At 25.4% G+C, this 20,598-nt stretch overlaps 2 protein-coding genes across 6 annotated transcripts; one reads left to right on the top strand and one right to left on the bottom strand.

Moving 5' to 3' along the window:
* Positions 1-429: 429 nt before the first annotated feature.
* Positions 430-8,055, bottom strand: LOC114943220 (lipase 3-like). 3 transcript variants are annotated; one of them, XM_029318814.2, is made up of 10 exons: positions 7,961-8,055; positions 6,887-7,047; positions 5,972-6,296; positions 4,885-5,080; positions 3,922-4,036; positions 3,415-3,658; positions 2,214-2,375; positions 1,954-2,038; positions 1,583-1,722; positions 430-1,101 (listed from the first exon to the last, which is right to left on the bottom strand). In XM_029318814.2, exons 3-10 carry the CDS (start codon positions 6,155-6,157, stop codon positions 925-927), a joined length of 1,305 nt encoding a protein of 434 aa, XP_029174647.2. In that variant the 5' UTR covers positions 6,158-6,296; positions 6,887-7,047; positions 7,961-8,055; the 3' UTR covers positions 430-924. The 3 variants fall into 3 exon arrangements, with proteins under 3 accessions (XP_029174647.2, XP_029174648.2, XP_085336698.1); XM_029318815.2 differs by having other exon boundaries at positions 3,439-3,658; XM_085480572.1 differs by having other exon boundaries at positions 5,972-6,277.
* A 3,435-nt stretch (positions 8,056-11,490) lies between these two features.
* Positions 11,491-18,787, top strand: LOC114943211 (ankyrin repeat domain-containing protein 13C). 3 transcript variants are annotated; one of them, XM_085480537.1, is made up of 9 exons: positions 11,491-12,180; positions 12,432-12,473; positions 12,678-12,782; positions 13,136-13,267; positions 14,641-14,852; positions 15,092-15,223; positions 15,389-15,550; positions 15,688-16,088; positions 17,085-18,787. In XM_085480537.1, the coding sequence occupies exons 1-9, from the start codon at positions 12,054-12,056 to the stop codon at positions 17,098-17,100; spliced, it is 1,329 nt and encodes a 442-aa protein (XP_085336663.1). In that variant the 5' UTR covers positions 11,491-12,053; the 3' UTR covers positions 17,101-18,787. The 3 variants fall into 3 exon arrangements, with proteins under 3 accessions (XP_085336663.1, XP_085336662.1, XP_085336661.1); XM_085480536.1 differs by lacking the exon at positions 17,085-18,787 and adding an exon at positions 16,441-16,605 and having other exon boundaries at positions 14,641-14,840; XM_085480535.1 differs by lacking the exon at positions 17,085-18,787 and adding an exon at positions 16,441-16,605.
* The last annotated feature ends 1,811 nt before the right edge of the window (positions 18,788-20,598 follow it).

Raw genomic sequence — 20,598 nt, 5'->3', positions numbered from 1 at the left:
TATTATAATAATATCTTATAAAATGTTTGTGCATTTTTTGGATGCCATCATATTTTCTCTACAATCTTAAATTTTTATAATTATTAGAATATATTCGAGATTAAATTTTTTTACATGCAGACTATTATTTTTTCTAATATTATTACTTTTCCTAATATTAGTTTTCTTAAAACAGAATATTATTTACATTATTGACGCTTTTCCGCAATGCTAATTGGCTGTTTCAAAGATTTTCAATATATGTATGAATGAATTTTATTTTTAAAATAATTTTATATTTTTTGCATATTTATCTACAAAAATAGGGAATAATTTCTAAAATAGAAAAAAAAATTTAAACAGTGTTAATTTCTTATTTTTTATTAAGAAAATTAATCTCAACTTAAAATAAAAATTTATGAATTTAAATGATATTTACATACACAATCATACAAATAAATCTTTTTATTATTACACTTTAAATAATTCTAGTAACATTTTTTTATGAGTAGAAAAAGAGATGTTTAGACTAATTATTTTAATATGAATTAAATCTCTTCGTTCACATACACACATTATAATTTAATACTTATAATTAATAATAGGATTATAATTAATAATCTTCATTTTCAAATCACACATAAATATGCGTCTCAAGTAACATCTATTAAGGAACATGAAGACATCTAAAGATATTTTAAAATATCTAAAAGATGATAAAGAGATCTTTTCGATACAGGTTTTAAAACATGCTTGTTGTCTGCATGAATTATTACCTTGACTGGAACGAAATACTTACGAAAAAACTATTAATCAATCGATGTGAAATCGAGAGTTTCGAGGTCCTTGAATTTAATTGCTGATTTGCGAATTCGGCGTAACTTACGTCTGCGATTTACAAAACCGATTGCTTGTTGTGACCTTCGAACACAGTATATCTTCTATCTAAAACCGGTATGGGTTTGATTCAATATCAAATTTTTGCATCACTTCTATTACACGATCGTATAGGAGAGTTTTTGCATCGATGGCCCATATAAAATCAAGATGAGTAAACAGTGTGTACGAATTTTTCTCTATAAGGATAGCATTTGGCAACTGTTTATATAACTGGAGAGGATTCTAAAAAATAAATAAATAAATAAAAATGATAAAGCTAGAAATAATAATTTTTTAAATGTAAACTAAATATAACAATTCTCATACACACACATACACTGTAAACAATATGTAATATTGCATAAAATATGTAAATTACATATGTAATATTACATTAAATATGTAAATTACATATGTAATATTACAAAAATATGTAATATTACATAAAAATAAGTATGTAAAATTATATAAATAATAAATGTAAAAGTACACGATAAATAATGAAAAGCTATACATTTTCATCATTTATCGTGTAATTGTACACTTATTATTTATGTAATTTTACATATTTTTATGTAATATTACATATTTTTTTACAGTGTAACGCTAAAAATATGAGCAATATATAAAATATATAAAATCACATAAATATTTTGTTAAACATATTTTTGAACAAAATTATTTTTTTAAATTAAATTTGAAAGTATTGAAAAGTAAAACTTACATTCATAGTGATTAAATCGTTGGCACCATAAAACAAAGCTAAGGGAGCAGTGACTTTTTTTAAATTATATTTCATAGGTGTTGCCTGTTTATATCGCTTGTTATTACCCAGATATCCGTAATCGAAATCTTGAAAATCACCTACAAGAATCAATCATGTTAATAATCGATCATACACATGTAAAACATGTATGTGATTAGAGAAATAATAATAAAATAAAATATATGATAGTATATAATTGATAGAAATTGTAAGTTTTAATATACATTATTAATAAAGATTTGTAAGAATAAAATATTAATAATATTTAAGAGATACACATACCGTGAATTCTTTTCTTTATAATTAAAATTGTTTAAAAAAATACGTACCTGTAATAACATTTTGAAGGTAATGCAATAAATTTTTCTTCGAAGTACCGGCCGGAAAATGTGAAAATATTTCTGTTATTATTGTCTGCAATATTTTTATTAAAAAAGCTTAAAATACATTTTTTATGACATATCTAAAAATCTTATATTTTATGATCTTTTTTTATTATCAAAAAAATTAAAACAGTCACAAATTAAATTTCAGTTAAATTAAAATTAGCAAATTTATTCTAAAATTAGAAATACACGGTATAACTTACGGTATTAAGTTGTGCCGGATCGGATCCTGCGATTGAGAATAATAATGTAACACAGAAAGCTTGAGTAATTACATTATTATCTGGACACAATAATCTTCCTGCCGTGATGGATGTCGATGATAACGAAAATAATTCATTTATATCATGAATATCGAGAAATTCCTAGATACAACAAATAGAAAAAATATAAACATTAGATTTATAGAAACTATGTAATAGGCATCTGATATATTACAAATAAAATAATATTATAAATAATATAATAATATAATATAATATTATAATATATATAATAATAATATTATTTTATATATATATATATATATAATATACATATACAAATAAAATAGAATAATATTATAATATATATAATAATAAAAATTATTATACATGTAAATGATATTTATAAAATCAAATATTTTGTAGAAATAATATTTAAAGGAGAAAAAAATATTTTAAAAAGCAAAATTGCTTTGAAAACAGAAATATTTAAGATTTATAGATGAACCGATAATGTATGTCGAGCAAATACGAGAATCCGGAAATTATGTCATAACTTTTCAAACGTAAAAAATGGCGATCTTGAGATATGCTCAGATAATGAAGAAGACAATAAGCTATTAAGATCTTACAATTAGATAATGAGGAAAAAATGACATTGTTTGGATTTGAGTAGATTAAAAGCAGGATTTCTGGACAGCTCTAAAGAGAATTAAAGGTTTTTCGACAAGGCCGAAATGTCTTACTGCATACAAATAAGAAAAAGATCAGAAGAAAGAATACAACACAAAATATTATGAATGTTTTTAAAAAAGATTTCTATAAAATATTGCATAAAAACATTTTTAAAATTTTTTAGGAATATTTTAAAATTATTTAAAAATTTTTTGTGATAACATTTTTTAAAATATTTTAAAAAACTTTTAAAAATATTTTTAAAAATGTTTTTATCACTCAGATAATATTTTCTTAAATATTTGATACATATTTTTGAAATAGTTTAAATCTATATTCAAAAATATATTTCTAAAAATATTTTTTAAACATGAAAAGCGGACATAAAAACATTTTAAAAATATTTTCGAGAATTATTTTATCTCTTAAGAAATATTTTTAAAAGATTTTAAAAATATTTTGTGCTATAGGAGAGTCAGCATTTTAAATGAAAGAAAAAACTATAGAGAACAAGCTTTTTTTTTACCTTAACCTGTGGCGCTATACTAACAAGAAATTTGACTGAAGGACCCACTTCTTTCCAAAAGGCAATCGGTGCAAGACAAATTCCTAATTTTATTTTTGCATTGTATTCGGGTTTCGTGGAAAGTAAGACGAAAACTGAAGTAGTTCCCATCGAATGACCAATATAATGCAGATCTTTGCTTTTTGTATAATTAAGCACGTAGTCGATCATAACTGGCAAATCTTTTACTCCTACATCGTGAAAGCTTGATAATGCAAATAAATTTTAAAATATTAAAGATTTTACAAAATTTTAATAAAATAAAGATTTACGAATTTTTTTAAATATAATTAATATTTAAAAAGATTACAAAAATTAAAATAAATTTAAAAAGAAGAATTAAAAAAGGGAAGAAGAAAAAATATGTATGATAATTATACAAATAATTTAAGAGAATATAAAGATTTAATGACAAATTTTTAAAGGACGTATTTTTAAAATTATAATAATTAAATGAAATTTTTTTACCTAAATTGCCAGAAATTGGCATCACGTGGAGACATTTTGACATTTGATCTGCAATAAGTATTTCCTCTGTAATTTCCAACCCACACATCATATCCTTCATCAGCCAATAAAAATGCTGCAATACAAGATATAATGATATATAATTTTTTTGTATTTATGATAAAAATGCTGCAATACAAGATATAATGATATATAATTTTTTGTATTTATGGGAAGAGGTTTATCCAATTGTTTTTTTTTTATACAAATTGCAAAATTTGTTTTGCGCGCAAGAAAATTATGTAACATTGTGCATTTATGTAATTATGAGTAAAATCTCAGAATTCACATTTTTTAATGGATTATTTCATCTATTTTGAATAAGCAGAGAGATTAAATAAATATTTTAACTAAGAATATTGATAATAACTCGTAATAAAATAATATAATATTATGCATTTTTTTATATACTCACAATTAAAGTAACATTAAAATAACAACTCCTAGAAAAAATTTTTTATATATAATTATATATAAATAATTGTATAATTATACATATAATCATAAAAGTATATGTAAAATATGTCCATTTTTATACATAATTATAGAGTTCATATATATAATCATGTCAAATTATATATGAAACATATATATTTATATATATGAAAAAATATTTATATTTATTATATATATATACATATATATATATATATATATATATAAATTTATATAATTATATATAAGAAGCACTTTTATTTAATTATGTATGGACATATTTCATATATAATTTGCGATTACATGTAAAATTTTATATATTTCTATATAATTTTATATTGTTATCAGAGTTAATGTTTTTTCATTTAATGGATTTTTTCATCTATTTTAAATAAGATTAAATACATTTTTTAATGACGAATATTGGTAATTTTTAAATTGTGCAAGACGCGATTCTAGTATGTATATTGTTTATTGATATGAACTTACAGAGATCTTTGTTAGGACCCAACAATACCCAGCAATCGGACGAGCACAAAATACCGTGCATCATGAACACAACTGTTTTATTTTGATTTTTAGACAAAGGACTGCTAGGTATTCTGTGTATCTTCAAGTTATATCCATCTTCCGTGGTAACGGAATGTTCCTCGGCAGGATAGCCATGTCTTTCTACCAAACCAATCTGCATAAATGTATTTAAAATGAAGTTGAGACATAATAATTTTACAAGAATTTAATAATTAATATACAATAATAATTTTAATTCCTTTATATGTTAAAAAATATTAAAAATTATACTATACCCTCTTATCACTATATATTGATTAAAATATTTCTAAAGACCCATATAGTACAAAATATTTTTAAAATCTTTTAAAAATATTTCTTAAGTGATAAAATAATTCTCGAAAATATTTTGAAAATGTTTCTATGTCCGCTTTTTCATGTTTCAAAAATATTTTTGTATATAGATTTAAACTAATATTTCAAAAATATGTATCAAATATTTAAGAAAATATTATCTGAGCGATAAAAAAGAATATTTTTAAAAGTTTTTTAAAATATTCTAGAAAATGTCATCACAAAAAATTTTTAAATTATTTAAAAATATTTTTAGAATTATTTTAAAATGTTTTTATGCAATATTTTATAGAAATATTTAGAAATATTTTTTGAAAACATTTATATAATATTTTGTGCTGTATGAGATATTTCGTATATAATTTTACGATTATATGTATAATTTTATATATTTCTATATAATTTTTTATTGTTATATATAAAAAATTTTTTACCGGGTGCCATTAATTCGATGCTCTAAAAATTACAAAATAATATATTATAATAAGAACATTTTTGAAAATACTTTTTAAAAGTTTTTTAAAATATTCTGAAAAATGTTATCACAAAAAATTTTTCTATCATTTAAAAATATTCCTAAAATCATTTTAAAATATATTTATGCAATATATTTTATAGAAATATTTAGAATAAATATTTTTTGAAAACATTCACATAATATTTATTCATAATATTTTGTGCTTAAAGATGAAAAAAATCATATTACACTTACAAAATCCAATGTGGTCACCTGTTTTACTCCTCTGGCTTCTTCCGCGTTTCTTATCCTTTTTATACCGGGATTCTTAGGGAAGAGATAGTTGAACAGAGTCTGTATTTTATCAGAGAACGACAGCTGCTCTGCTTCCGACAATATTACAATAAATATTATCGACAGGAAAAACAATTTCACGCCCATTTTTATTTTTACTCCAGCGATATACTTGCGATTCTTTAAGTGGCACAGTGGAATGTAGCATGTAGATGCAAATTATTTTTGCAATATATACTTCTTATGCTTATCTCTGTTCATACATCTCTGTTGCCAGAACGAAAATCTATATATATATATATATGATATGAGATGATAATTAAAACCTCATATATAATTTTAATTACTCATTTGGTCTTATCAAAGTTCAATCTACTAGCTATTGTCTTGTTTTTTTGTCTCACAATAAACAAAGGATTTTAAATCTTTGAATACTCATGAATAGTTAATATTTAATATTTAATATTTTAATGTAATATTTATAATATTTAATATTTTATATTTTGTATTAATTTAATATTTTGTACTAATAATATATTATATTTTTAAATTCTATTTATTTTTAGAAAATATTTATTATATCATATTCTAATTCCAGTTGATCAAAATCTTGAACAAAATAAAATTAATGAAATAAAATCAAATAATTTAAGTCTAAAAGTATTAATTTTAAAATTGCAATAAAATTCCTAATTAATTTGTAAGTTTTTGAAAAAATAGCTTAAGAATAATCAGTTTCATTTTAAAATTAATATCATTTTATAATTAATTAACAATAACAGATAATTTAGAATAAAATAATTGCAGTTTAAATTATAACAAAGTAATAAAAAGAATTCTTTGAATTAATTATGATTTAAAGAAAGAAAGACTTACTCGTTTTAATCCAGTTGATCGCTCGAATCCAATAAGACCAATTTTTCAAATTAAATTTTTTCCAAATTAAAGAGCTTCTTCTATATAAATTTATTTGTTACATATTTGTTGTTAATATTTTGACGATTATTGTCACATATGCGACTAAACCTGCGTGACTTCTGCAATTATCAGCAAAAAGTTACATATTCGTGACTTTGTATGCAGTTTCTTATCTTAATATTCAGCATATTTATCACTTATTAGTTATGCACATTTAAATTTGCCCAGAAAACATATATATTATTTTTGGATTGGTTCAACATATTTATATATATTTTTAGCTCCATTGTTTTTCCAGTAATTTTTTTAGGATTTATTTTTTGTCAAAAAGTATAGTTTTTATTTCTTCTGAATCAAATTGCATAATTTTAATTATTCACATTTTGAGTAAAATGTAGCACATTTTTATTTAAATATTTACTATAATATTTTTATATAGTTATTCTCTCTTATTTTTTTCTGATTTTATTACAATCTAACGATAAGTTTATAAGATATGCAATAAAAGGTTTTGTTTGAAACAAAGAGATTTTGAAATTTAAGTTAAAAAGCTCTTCTTTATTTTTTATATTTTTATTTCAAACGTTTCAATAAAATTACTCTTATTTTTTTAGCTTGTAAATTATTTTAATATTTACATTAAATTTTCACATTTATTATTAATATAACTCATCTTTTCTATAAGAAGAGAGAAGCAAAATTTATATAGATTCCATAATTTTATTTTATTCTTTTATTTTTCTAAGAAATAAACTAATCATAATATTCTGTTATTAAATAAATAAAATAATTAAAAGATTTTGGACAATTCATAAAAAAATCGACGTTAAAATATCTAAAAAAAACCTTTTGTTCTATCACACATCTTAAAACAAAGAATAGAAATTTTGTTTCTGTTAATTGTTTACTATTTTGCATTTATATTTTTTTATATTACTATATATAATATACTATATAATTTATATTTTTATTAATCACACATACACACACTTTTTAACACACAAGAAATAAGACAACAGAAAAAATACCTACTGTTACTTTTAAGTATATAAAATTTGTGTAAATACACGCGAGTTCACATTTTTAAAAAATTCTCACTATTATACCTATATCATGTATAAAGTAAAACTGCGAATAAAGAAGTGCTTCATTCTAAATATATGTAGCAACCTTTTATACATAGCTTCATGGCCATATGAAAATCACCTTGATACTTCCAATGACATTCAGCCAATCAACTCTTATCGAGGAAGAAAAAAAATGCAAACTATTTGAATATAAACAAATCTTTGTTCGAATTCATTCCGAGTACTAATTCATCGCCGATTAACGAGTCAGATTAGAATCAAGATGATTGAGAACCCGGTTCTATTGTTCTATTTACATAAGGTGTACCTATAATTTTATCTTTTTTATTTTCCCAAATTATTATTGGTTATTGAAAAAAATGTTTGAAAACTGAAACTCATTCTATTGCAACATCTCTGAAAGGAGGAGGCGATCAATACAATTTGTGATATGCGTTTCCGCAATTTCAAAATTATATATTTATTTTTTGTCAAATGAGATTAAATATATGTTTTTTCTTATATAAATCACAAATGCTCGCGTTTTTATTTCTTATGTAATTCTTATCTAATATAGTTTTTTCTTATGTATAGTTCCTTCCCACCTGTTCATTACTATTCATGTAAAAAACATAAATATCCAATCCTTATGAAATATGCATAATCGCTAATTTTCATTGCATTTTTTTAGATAAGACAAAAGTAAACATGTATATATATGCATCAATAGTAAACGACGATTTTTGTCAATTAATTCAAATTATAATTTTACTTATAAAGAAAAGTTATAAATAATAATAATTTTAATATTTATTACCTTTATAAATATTTAGATAGTGTAAAAAATAACAAAACAATTTATAAAGTTGTATAAATATTATAGAAATATTTTATAAGATTGAAATAATATTTATAACATTAATTGAAGAAATAACATTTATAAGATTTAATATTTATAAGATTGAAATGCAAATACAGTAATGATGCAGGATAATTAAAGATAATTACAAAGGAGTTTGTATTCTGAAAAAAGTATAACAATGTAATATGTATAACATCATAGATATATACATATATGTATATTGACTACATTATACTATATATTTATGGCAATGCAATTATATATAACTAATGATTTGACATGCGCAAATTTGGAAACACAAGAAAATGTGCATAAAAGAAAATTTATACCATTTATATTACATATATTTTATATTTTTTTATAATTATATTAACTATATACATACATGCGTATATATAAAACTATATATATATACTATATAAAATATGTCTTTTATTATTATATATTAAAATTATATAATTTTATGAAGAATAAGTGATTTAATTCTTACAAAAATAAATTTGAAATGTAAAATAAAAAATTTTTATAATTCTTTTGAAGAATTATTTTGAAAATTGAAAACTTTTTAAAATTGGAAAAAAATATATGCTTATAAATATATTTAAATTTCCCTGATAAAAAAATCAATAGAAAACATTATAAGAACCGATAAGATTTGTAAAAAAATTTTATCATTTTCTATCGTATAATAAAATATCTATATATATTATTCTTTCGAAATATATAAAGAAATGAAACATAATATATACAGGGTGTCCGGTAACTAACGGACCAATGATTAAGGGCGGATTCTCTGGCCAATTTAGAGACAATTTTTCCTTAGCAAAAATGTTGAGAAGTCAATGATTTTCGAGTTATAAGCAATTGAAAAAAATAGGTTTTTTGAAAACTAAACGTTTTGGAGTTAGTCTAACATAATTACATTCTTCAGTTTAATTTCAGGTAGAGTTTACTATAATAAAATTTTAATTTGAGGCTTAGTTATAAAGATACATAATGACAAATATTGGAAAGTTGTAAAAAATGCTGATCTTTTTCGACATTTTTGCTGAGGAAAAATCGTTCCCAAATTGACCAAAAAATCCATTTGTAATCGTTGGTCCGTTAGTTACCGGACACCCTGTATATATATATATATATATATATATATATATATATATATATATTATGTTTCATTTCTTTATATATTTCGAAAGAAAATGTTATCGTTTTCTTTTATTTTCTGTTATCAATCGCGGAATCAGTCGTAGAATACGATAAAATTCTTATAATTTCCGCTTATTTTTATCGTTTTGTTGGAATTTATCGAGAAAAAATGATCGATTGAAAATTGTATATTTATCGTTTTTTATTTGTTGTTTTTTATCGATTTTTTATCAAGGTTTTTAATTTAAGCTTAAGGGGATGCCGGAGAGACGGCCGAACTCCGATAGGTTAGCACCACACATATCTAAACATATGCACGTATACACATATACACATGATAGGTTAGCACCACACATGTCTAAACATATGCACGTATACAACACATATGCGTGAAAATTTTCTGCACCGTTTTCTTATTTATTAGGCTTTTAAACTTATATCTAAAAATATACTAATACTTCTTCATTCAATTTCTAGTCGGAACCTATCTTATTTTGTATGTACAAACAGCAAAACTTTTATATTAAACAATTATTTTTTCGACCTGACGACAGAAGTCGATAAAGAAATTTTAGTTTTAAAATTTTTTCTTGTTTTTAACATAAAATCAGTAGGTTCCCACTTTGTTTCTGTACGTGTTTTAATTGTGGAAAAGCATTTATTATTTTATTAAACCAATAAAAAGATTTCGGTACAGAAAAATCTATAATCATCTGATCGATAAAACAGACATCCGGCATCCCCTTAAATAATTTTTAATAGATTATTTCTTAATATATAGGGAATAAAACACATTTATTTACGTCTAAAAAAGAAAATAAAGATTTTTTTATAATAATTATATATTGAAGAATTAACTTTGGAAAATAAAAAATTATAAAATTGGAAAAAAAATATATATATATATTTAAACTTTTTTAAATTTAAATAATTTTCTAATAGATTTTTTGATAATATATATAACAATTAAATATATAAATTAAATTTACATCTAAAAAGTTTTTATATTATTATTATTATATTATTTATATTCTGATTTCTGAACTTATATTGTATATATATATGTACTAATATTTATTATAATATTTATTAATGTCAATGTTATTAATATATGATATTCTAATAATTGAACAAATAATGTGGCTAGATCGCTATATGATATATATGATATATCTAATAATTATTTTAATACTGGAACAACAAAAAATATACTATATAGAATATATACATGCATACTGGAACAAGGACTTCCAGATATAATATATGATAACAAAATTATAAGTCTTTGAAAGGTTAATCAATTCATCATTTTCCAATTAGCAATAATTATATTATTTATATTAATTTCCTTAAAAGAGATGAAAGATAATTATTAGAATCTCGCTATCTCTCTCGGATGGCGCATTTCATTTTTCTACATATATATATATATATATATATATATATATATATATATATATATGCACGCGCTGCAGCGTCTAATTTACGAACACACTTTCGGAACCAATTAACAGCGATTAGGCAGTGTGCTGATGATGCTGCGTGACAAACAAATACAAGATTTCATGGTAAATCGCGACAAATTCCGACTATCCAAAAGTAGGAGCCTCGAAAACACACGTTTACAACATATATATATATAGATATTTATATGTATATATATTCGTCCAAACATACAGACACGCGTATAGATTTTGGACAAGTGTGGTGGATGCGAGAGAGAAAGGGGCGAATGAGACTTGCAGAAATTCACTTTTGAGTCAACGAGATTATTTGACAGAAGAGGCTCGAGAGAGAGATAGGGAGAGCCGAAATAAAGTCAACGAGACAGAGAGAGAGAGTTATGTAAGTGTCGTGTGCAAACACACAACAACTGTGTCGAGGCTCGCGAGTTTGACATATGAGAGCAAAACATGTGTCTACTTTGACGTTTGCGCGACGTGTTAAATGTCAAAAGTACGATGACAGGTCCTAATGTCACACGTGGAACGTCGAGCGACGATGAGCCTTCGGTTCGCCCGCTGCTGTAACGTTTGACAGATGCTGTCAAATGCCGATGATCATGGCGCAGAAGGAAGGCGAGAAGTATCCCCTTCACAGATGTATATTTCAAGGCAGTGTGAAGACGCTCAGCTCTTTAATTAAGAAACATGATATTGCCGAAAAGGATAAACAAGGTACCATCTTGTCATATTTTCATCAATATACACCATATTGCAGCAATTATATACACATATATATATATATATATATATATATGTGTGTGTGTCAATGTAATATATATTAATATCAATATGATATATTATATATTCCATCGATAGTTTTTATTGACCACCTGGTATGCAGGAGAAAATTATTAGACACTGCAAAGACTGAGCGATGTAGGGTAGCTTCCTATTTATTTAGCTCGTTGCATTCTTTGTTCCAGGGAACACACCTTTGCATTTAGCTGTGATGTTAGGAAGAAAAGGTAAGGAAATCCTTCTGTAACAGTTTGCATTTCGACATTAGTATTTATACTCTGTATATCAGATACGTAACGCAAGTTAATTGTGTAAAATTTATCAAGATTCCTTGAGATGTTTAATCAGATATTTAATTTGAGAGAACTAATGCCATTATTTGAAATGGATAAGTAAATTGGTTTAACATGTATTTTTGTTTTATGTTATAGAATGTGTTCAATTATTGCTTGCACATGGTGCACCTGTAAAAGTGAAGAATTTAGCTGGCTGGAGTCCATTGGCCGAAGCAATCAGTTACGGAGATAGGCAAACCAGTGCGTATAATATTAAAGCTTGACTTAATATGCCTCTTATTTTAATAAATATTATAGAATGTTGAAGAGAGACCTTTAAAGCTTAGATTTAAATCTTTTTCATTCTGTATACTTTATTATATGCAACAATTTGTGTCAATCAATATTTTTCTATTGATAGCGAACATTGAAAGCATTAATTGCTTAAATAAATTAGACAAACATTTTAATACAGAGAAATATAAAACTAGTTTTTTAGCTTCTGAAATAATTGAGAAATGATCTAATCATAGTGATTTACTCTATGTTTCATTATATGTATAATTACAATGCGTAAGATCTCAGAGTTGTAATATGTATAATTTTCTTCGCAGTATCATCTTTAGTGCGAAAATTGAAGCAACAAACGAGGGAACAGATGGAAGAAAGGAGGCCAAATCTAGTTGCTGCATTGCATCAAATGGGCGATTTTTATATGGAATTAAAATGGGATTTTCAAAGCTGGGGTAAGTTTTCCATGCACTGCTTTATGTCTTTAATTGCGTGATTATTTTCGTTGCAGAATTACATTGTTTATCATGGTGCACGCACCTGGAAAGGTGGAAAGCAACAATCGAGATGTTTGCTTCCGCGAATATGGCACCTCAATTTTTCCTTAGCACTCTTTTTCATCACAGTATTACTTTTGCTTTGATGTAAATTATTTTCTCTGGATTAACACCGAACTGAATAATTTATATCTCTCTTTGCACTTTTTTTTACAAAAATTTATATTTATATATAAATATTTAATGTTTTTTTTTTTAATTTTTAAATAACACTGTGTGTGTATGTGGAAATGTCTTGGAAGTTGTTAATTTTATTCAAAATTATTCAGATTTAAAACTATAAATAATTATTTATTTTTATCAGCTTTTTTTTATTAAAAATTAAAAACATGTTTTACTTTTTTCTTTAAAAAAAAAAAAATTATATTGAATAATTGGAAAGAAAGCAAAGGAATAAAAGAAGAAATTTAGACATTTGAATGTTTTGGCAGAAAAGGCTTTCTTACTATTACAATTACTATTAACAACTAATTCGGTAGAAATGGACATTCTGTAATATTTTTTAAAAATTGCATGAATTTATTATTTCATATTTATATATAAATAGTAGCTCTATATTTAATTATCGTTCGAAGAAATCTACACATCATATAAGCAATAATAATAAAACTGTCGTAACTTAAAGCATGCAAAGCAATAAAAAAAATACGATTTGAAACATCTTAAATTTTGAAAAATATATTTTGTAATCTGACATACGAATTTCTTAAATAATTAATTCAACAGTTACGACAGTATTATGATAATGCTGTGATATACCTCGTCCATCTCTCTGGATTAAAATTATGAGGTAAGTACATATAATTTATGAAGCACACTTCAATCTTTAAATCAGGTATCATAGAGTTTTCTTACAAATTTTAAAAGATTGCTATAATTAATCGAGGAATATATAAAAGTTAAAATTTTATATAAGATTATATATGTAATTAAAAATATTTTTTCTTATAAAATCTTCAATATCTTAAAAAAATATATATTTTTGATGTCATACATATCAGTTGCATACATATGCATTAAAAATACAATTAAAATATAATAAAATTTATATTTGCTAAGGATTAAATACAGAAATGTCTAAAATGGAGCATAAGAAACGAAGGATATCTTTCATTCTTACATCGAGTTTGTCTCGATTTGAAAAGAAAAAAATTCCAATTACTTTATTCTCCACTTTTTCAGGTGCATCATACATGTCATCTTTTCTTAGCTATGTAAGTGTAATTTTATATGAATGTTTCTCTCGTCAGCCAACGATAAATTCCTTTCAGTACCATTAGTTTCGAGAGTATTGCCATCGGATATATGTAAGATCCATAAAAGCGGGGCTTCGATTAGGATGGACACCACACTTGTAGACTTTAACGACATGAGATGGGAGAGAGGTGACATATCTTTCATCTTCAATGGTGACCAAAAACCCGGCCATTCGTTGACTGTCCTCGACAATAAAGCAAAACTTTTCCAAAGAGTGAGACATAAGGTTAACGCATTTACATATATGTGGGCTAAAGAAAATTGCATTGTAAATAATGAACTTTATTCTGTATCATGGTAATATTTTCCAAATTTTAATCGATGTTCTTAGCATATTTAGCGATAAATTCTGATTGTCATTTTATCTTAAGATAAAAAAAAAATCCCACAAAAAATGAAATCTATATTATCATTTTTTATCTTGCTCATTATTAAAGCAATGCTTTCTTTGTATAAACTTTTTAGGAAACTGAACTCGAGATAGAGGATGAAGTTGATATTCTTATGTCTAGCGATATTATGGCAGCACAAATGTCTACCAAAGGTATCACGTTTTCTAGAGCACAGACAGGATGGATTTTTAGAGAAGACAAAAGAGTAAGTGTACATTTATAATCATATTAATATTAAAATCGATTCATTTTTTTTTAATTATGAATTTTAATTTTGAGTCAATTATGATATTTTATACTCGAAATTGGTTCAAGCTTATATAGTAAAATATCAAAAGGGAACAATAATGAAATAAATATTTAAAATTAGGAAATGGTCGGCACCTTTCATGCTGATTTCTACCAAATCAATGGTATGGTACTAGAAAGTAGAAAACGTCGGGAACATTTAAGCGAGGAGGATCTCCAAAAGAATAAAGCTATTATGGAATCCCTTACCAAAGGTAGTTCTCAAGGCTTTAAAAACGGCGAGGTGAGATTTCAACTGAAATAAAATAATATATTATTGAGCTTTAGCTTACATAATAAAATATATAATATAATATAATATATAATATATATAATAAAATAATTGATGTGGTAATTAATCTTCTAATTTGATTTATTCAGCCTCCTTTAAGAAGAGCATCGTTGAATCCGCCACCAGAATCGAACATCACGTGGGATGAATATGTCGTCGCGCCAGCCGGCCAGTGTCCGCTTCTGGGAAGAAACCTCGTTTACAAGGAGAGCAGTAAATCTTTCAAAGCCACCGTAGCGATGAGTCCGGATTTTCCCCTCACCGTCGACATGTTACTTAACGTTCTGGAAGTGATCACGCCGTTCAAGCATCTAAGCAAGTTGCGACAATTTGTACTTATGAAGTTACCCCCTGGATTTCCAGTTAAGATCGACATACCGATTTTGCCTACCGTCACCGCTAAAATAACTTTTCAAGAGTTCGCCTTTCGAAATGACATAGATCCAGAGTTGTTTCAAGTGCCATCCGACTATTTCGAAGATCCAATGAGGTAAATTTCTACTTTCGATAAAACGGATTTTGCATATTGTATTGTTTTACATGATTACGGTCGTGCTCCCATATTAGTCATTTCCGGAATGTTAGATTTTCGAGTGATGTTGTTTTTGTGTCTCACTTTCTCGCTGTAAAAGCAGCACAAGAGATAATAAAATCAAATAAGAATTTATTTGGAAATCCGAAAGTAGCAAGAGAAGACACCGGCAATATAGGAGTTCGACTGTACATAAAATATTTGACAATAAAAAGTTATTTTGAGTTTGGACATCTCGATAGTGAATTATATATGTCGAACTTTTCGCGCATACATTACTTTTGAAATCTGACACAATAATACATTTCAGAGATTACGATGCATACATGATTATGATGATGGTTCTTCATAACGCATCATGTGTTTGAGGATAAACTTCAAGATAAAAGAGCGTTTTATTTCAACTTTCTATTATTTTAATACATTTTTTTTTATCTCGTTAATAAATTATTTTAATATTTATTTATTAAATTAATTTTTGTCCGTTAAATTATTAAATTATAAAATTTCATAGCAATATTCGCGCACAAAATAGATATTGCAGATATTTTGTAAATATAAATTGTAATACTAATATATTTTTCTTCATAATGGATTTTTCTAACAATTGCATGTTCTGTACAAGTAATTCCATCGGTAATCTCTTTCTTTCTAAACATTGGCAATATATTGTATGAAATAACTTTTTTACTGAATTCTCGAAACACGCATTTAAAAAGACATCAAGCAAGATCGACGATAATTGCATCTGTCTTGATATTATTTAATACAAGATATTTGCAAACATATCGCCGAGTCTTTCAAATCAATCTCTACATTCGATGTACATTGAAAATGTTCACTGTAATCGATGCGCGATTTAACATTTTATGTATTTGCAAGTGTTTTTCATATCATTTACAGCATTCACATCATAAATGACATTCTTACTAATCATCAGCAATCGCTTTGCAGATTTCCAGACTTATGACGCTTCGACATCCTAATATTAATCGAGGTCCACCTTAGTTTGGAGTCTGTTTTCTTCTGTGCTAGGGGACAATCTGGTTTTCGAGATTTGGGCCAGTCTGGAAAGCACCTACTCACGCCATTGTGTGTTGTTCATTGAGTAACTTATATCATTGTAATTTAATCACACATCTAACAGCGAATAGTGTCGAATATTTGTGGAACATTCGATGTAAGGAAGTAAGAAAGCTATGGGAGAAGACAAATCTGTGCACTAAAATCAGATGAATTTGCATATATAAAGCGCGCGCATGATCCTTTAATATCTCTAAACTCTCTTAATCAATATTTGTCTAACTTTATTGATAAACTAACTAATTTACAAAGATATTGCAATCGGTAGGTATATTAATATATTGCGTGCTATAAGTGAGGATAATTTAATTTTTCGAAACACCGTCTTATAGAAAAATTCTCTTATTCTCTTTTAATATATTTAAAAATTAGTGATTTCTCTTGCACGAGAAAAGTCTTTTGTTTTTAAATTCAGTGTTCCTATTGTTGCACTCATACTGGTTGATGACGTCAGAAACGAAATATTTACATATTTAGTATTATATATTTATTTCTATGTGCAAAATGTATAAATTAATTTTTATTAATAATAGTGAGAAACGAATTAATGTTATTGTACAGCGAAAGAAATATATTTATATGATTTTTCGTGGACGTTACAAGTCAATATGATTGCGATGATAGGCAAGAGAAAAATAATAATATAAAGCAAATTATAGATAATGAATGATATTGCTGTATTAGTATTCTGTACTTTTCGCAAATTATCTATCTACTCTCTAAACAGAGCGAAGATAACTGTTCACATTTATTTCTTCGCTAATTCTTACGAGCAATATGTATTTTTACTATTGAAATTTCATAATTGTAGCATTCGATCGGCCATGTAAAAGAATGTTAGCCTAGAATACATACTTCAGTATTACAAGTTCACACTTATGTAGTTTACATTGTAGCGATTGTAATACTTCTCTTTTAGTACAAAAACACTGTTTTTAAACAGAACTTGCACCAGCTTTTTATCCTTGCACAAATCAGTGCATCTTTAAAATATAATGGTTTGTACTCGTATTGTCTTCAATACTAATCGTTATTATTTATTATATAACTGTACATGTTGTAGCTATTCAAAGTATTGAAAAACTATATCTACAAACTTTGTCTCCTTTGAATGGATTTTTCTTTTCCAGCAAATTTATAATTTTTCTTATTTTTTAAATGTTTTGGTATTTAGGTATTACATTAAAATACTATAGAAATAAACAATTTAAGTTCACTTAGAAATACAAAGTACTCGATTTTATTTTTCTATAATTAAAAACAAGCCTTTCTAGACTTATACATTCGTAAAGCTCTTTCATGTTTTTGAGTTTTCAATTTAGTCTCGAAGTTTGTATATACAGGTTTTTAATACTTTGTATATATGTCGCGTTATGTGTAAATAAGAGCTTATTGGATGCTATTGTTTGAAGAATGTGAAAGTATAAGTCCGAATCAAACTTCCTCGCTATCGAATATTATTGAATAATTCTTAATCACAATAAGACCTAGCTTGATGAAGCTTTTTGTGAAGTGTGAATTTTTCAGTGAATGATAGATAAAACTTTCCAAATAAACAAAATCTTCTTTGCCTATTACTAAATTCCTTTTATTCAATTTAGATTTAAAATTTAATTTTATATATCTTTTTTTTTAATTTAATTAAATAAAGAATTTCGACATACACTTGCATGTGTGTGTGTGAGTTACAATTAGAGGTTTATAATGTAACAGTGACAAAAATTAACATTTTTTTACATGCATGATTATTGAAGAAAATTTCGACCGAAGCACCGATTCGACAAAATTCAAAAAGCAACATTGCAATACGATGACAAGTTAGAAAGTTGCCAATTGAATAATGTATAATTATTTTTATATACTTTTCCCGAATCACAGCGTGATTTACAAATCCTGTCTGTTACGTACATTACACTTGCGCGTTACAAATATCAATATATAATCAGAGGAAAGTCTGAGAGTTAGCCACACAAACATCAGGATAATTCTCAGGCTTCTTTTTTGTGTGACATGGATATTTAAATTTAAAACTCATCGATGTCCTTCGCATCGCGAATATATATATTATAATTTATATATTATATATTATTAATTTATATTATATATATTATATATATATATATATATATATATATATATATATATTATTATATATTATTAATATATTATTAAGATATTTATTTATTTATTATATATTATATATTATTAATATATTTATTTATATTTATACTTAATATTTTTGAAAATTTATCGAAAAAATGGGGCAACCTCTGCTTTCTGTCTACACGATGATGTGTAAATTTAAATACAGAGCATGTCGAAAAAATGCGACGCTCGTGGGAAAATGCGGATTATTACGCATATTATTTCGCGACACGCAATTCTTGTTAATCGTCATGTAATCCGAGCACGGTCATCCCTTGAAGTAAATCGCGACGTCACGCGAAGACGTGATCTTGGACTACTTGCAGTCATAATTTGCATGGCCTTGTCGGTTGACGCAGCCGAAACTGAAAAACGAAGTGCATATGGTGTTTTATTTATATTTTGAGAAAAAAAAGAAAAGGTCATAGTGCACCATGGGCGATAACTCTTGCACAAATATATGTCTCACTAATATTTACCCTCTTTTTGCATCGTATATATAGATATACATAGATTTGCTTCAATCGATAAATTAAATTTTTTTAAACTAATTCTTTAATTAAATTAATTTTATTTTAATTTATTACACTTTTAATTAAATATATAAAAATAAAATTTTCTATAAAAAATATTATATAAAAATTAATTTTATTTAATAAATATTATAGAAAATATATAATTCTATAAATAAAGATTATGTATGTATTAAAGTGAAAAATCGTGTTAAATAGTTAAAAATTGAAAATGGAAGAATGTTATGAGGCCGTTTTCCAATCAGATGGTATCTGATTGTGCAACGTTTGTTCTATCAAGAGTATATATTTACAATATGGAATTAGGGTGGACACGTAGGTGCTGATAAAGATTGCAAGAAGAGAGAGTTTTGTCGTCTTTTTCAGATTATTACGAAAGTTCCGGCTGTTTTCTGCATTTACGACATGTATGCGCTCTTTGCGTAAGACTGATATTTCTTTTAAGTACAATGTATCAAAAATTTGTAGACATTAAACAATAAGTTCCACTCTTGAAATTAGTATAAAGTTCTGTACTTATAGGAAATTGAAGAGCGTGAAGAGGGGATTAAAACAGAGCGAAATAAAAGCAGGAATAAATTATTTTGGCATATAGGAACTTTTTTATCTATCCTTATTTCTCGTTCTTTCTTTATGTTTTGTCGGAACTTTAGTACTGAAGGCTATTAATGAAGAGAAACTAACTCTTTGCGAACATACAAGAAACG

The sequence above is a fragment of the Nylanderia fulva genome, unplaced genomic scaffold (genome assembly GCF_048542155.1).
Source record: "Nylanderia fulva isolate GAGA-0341 unplaced genomic scaffold, ASM4854215v1 Scaffold15, whole genome shotgun sequence".
Classification (NCBI taxonomy): Eukaryota; Metazoa; Arthropoda; class Insecta; order Hymenoptera; family Formicidae; genus Nylanderia; species Nylanderia fulva.
This window is presented reverse-complemented; position numbering and strand designations above follow the sequence as displayed.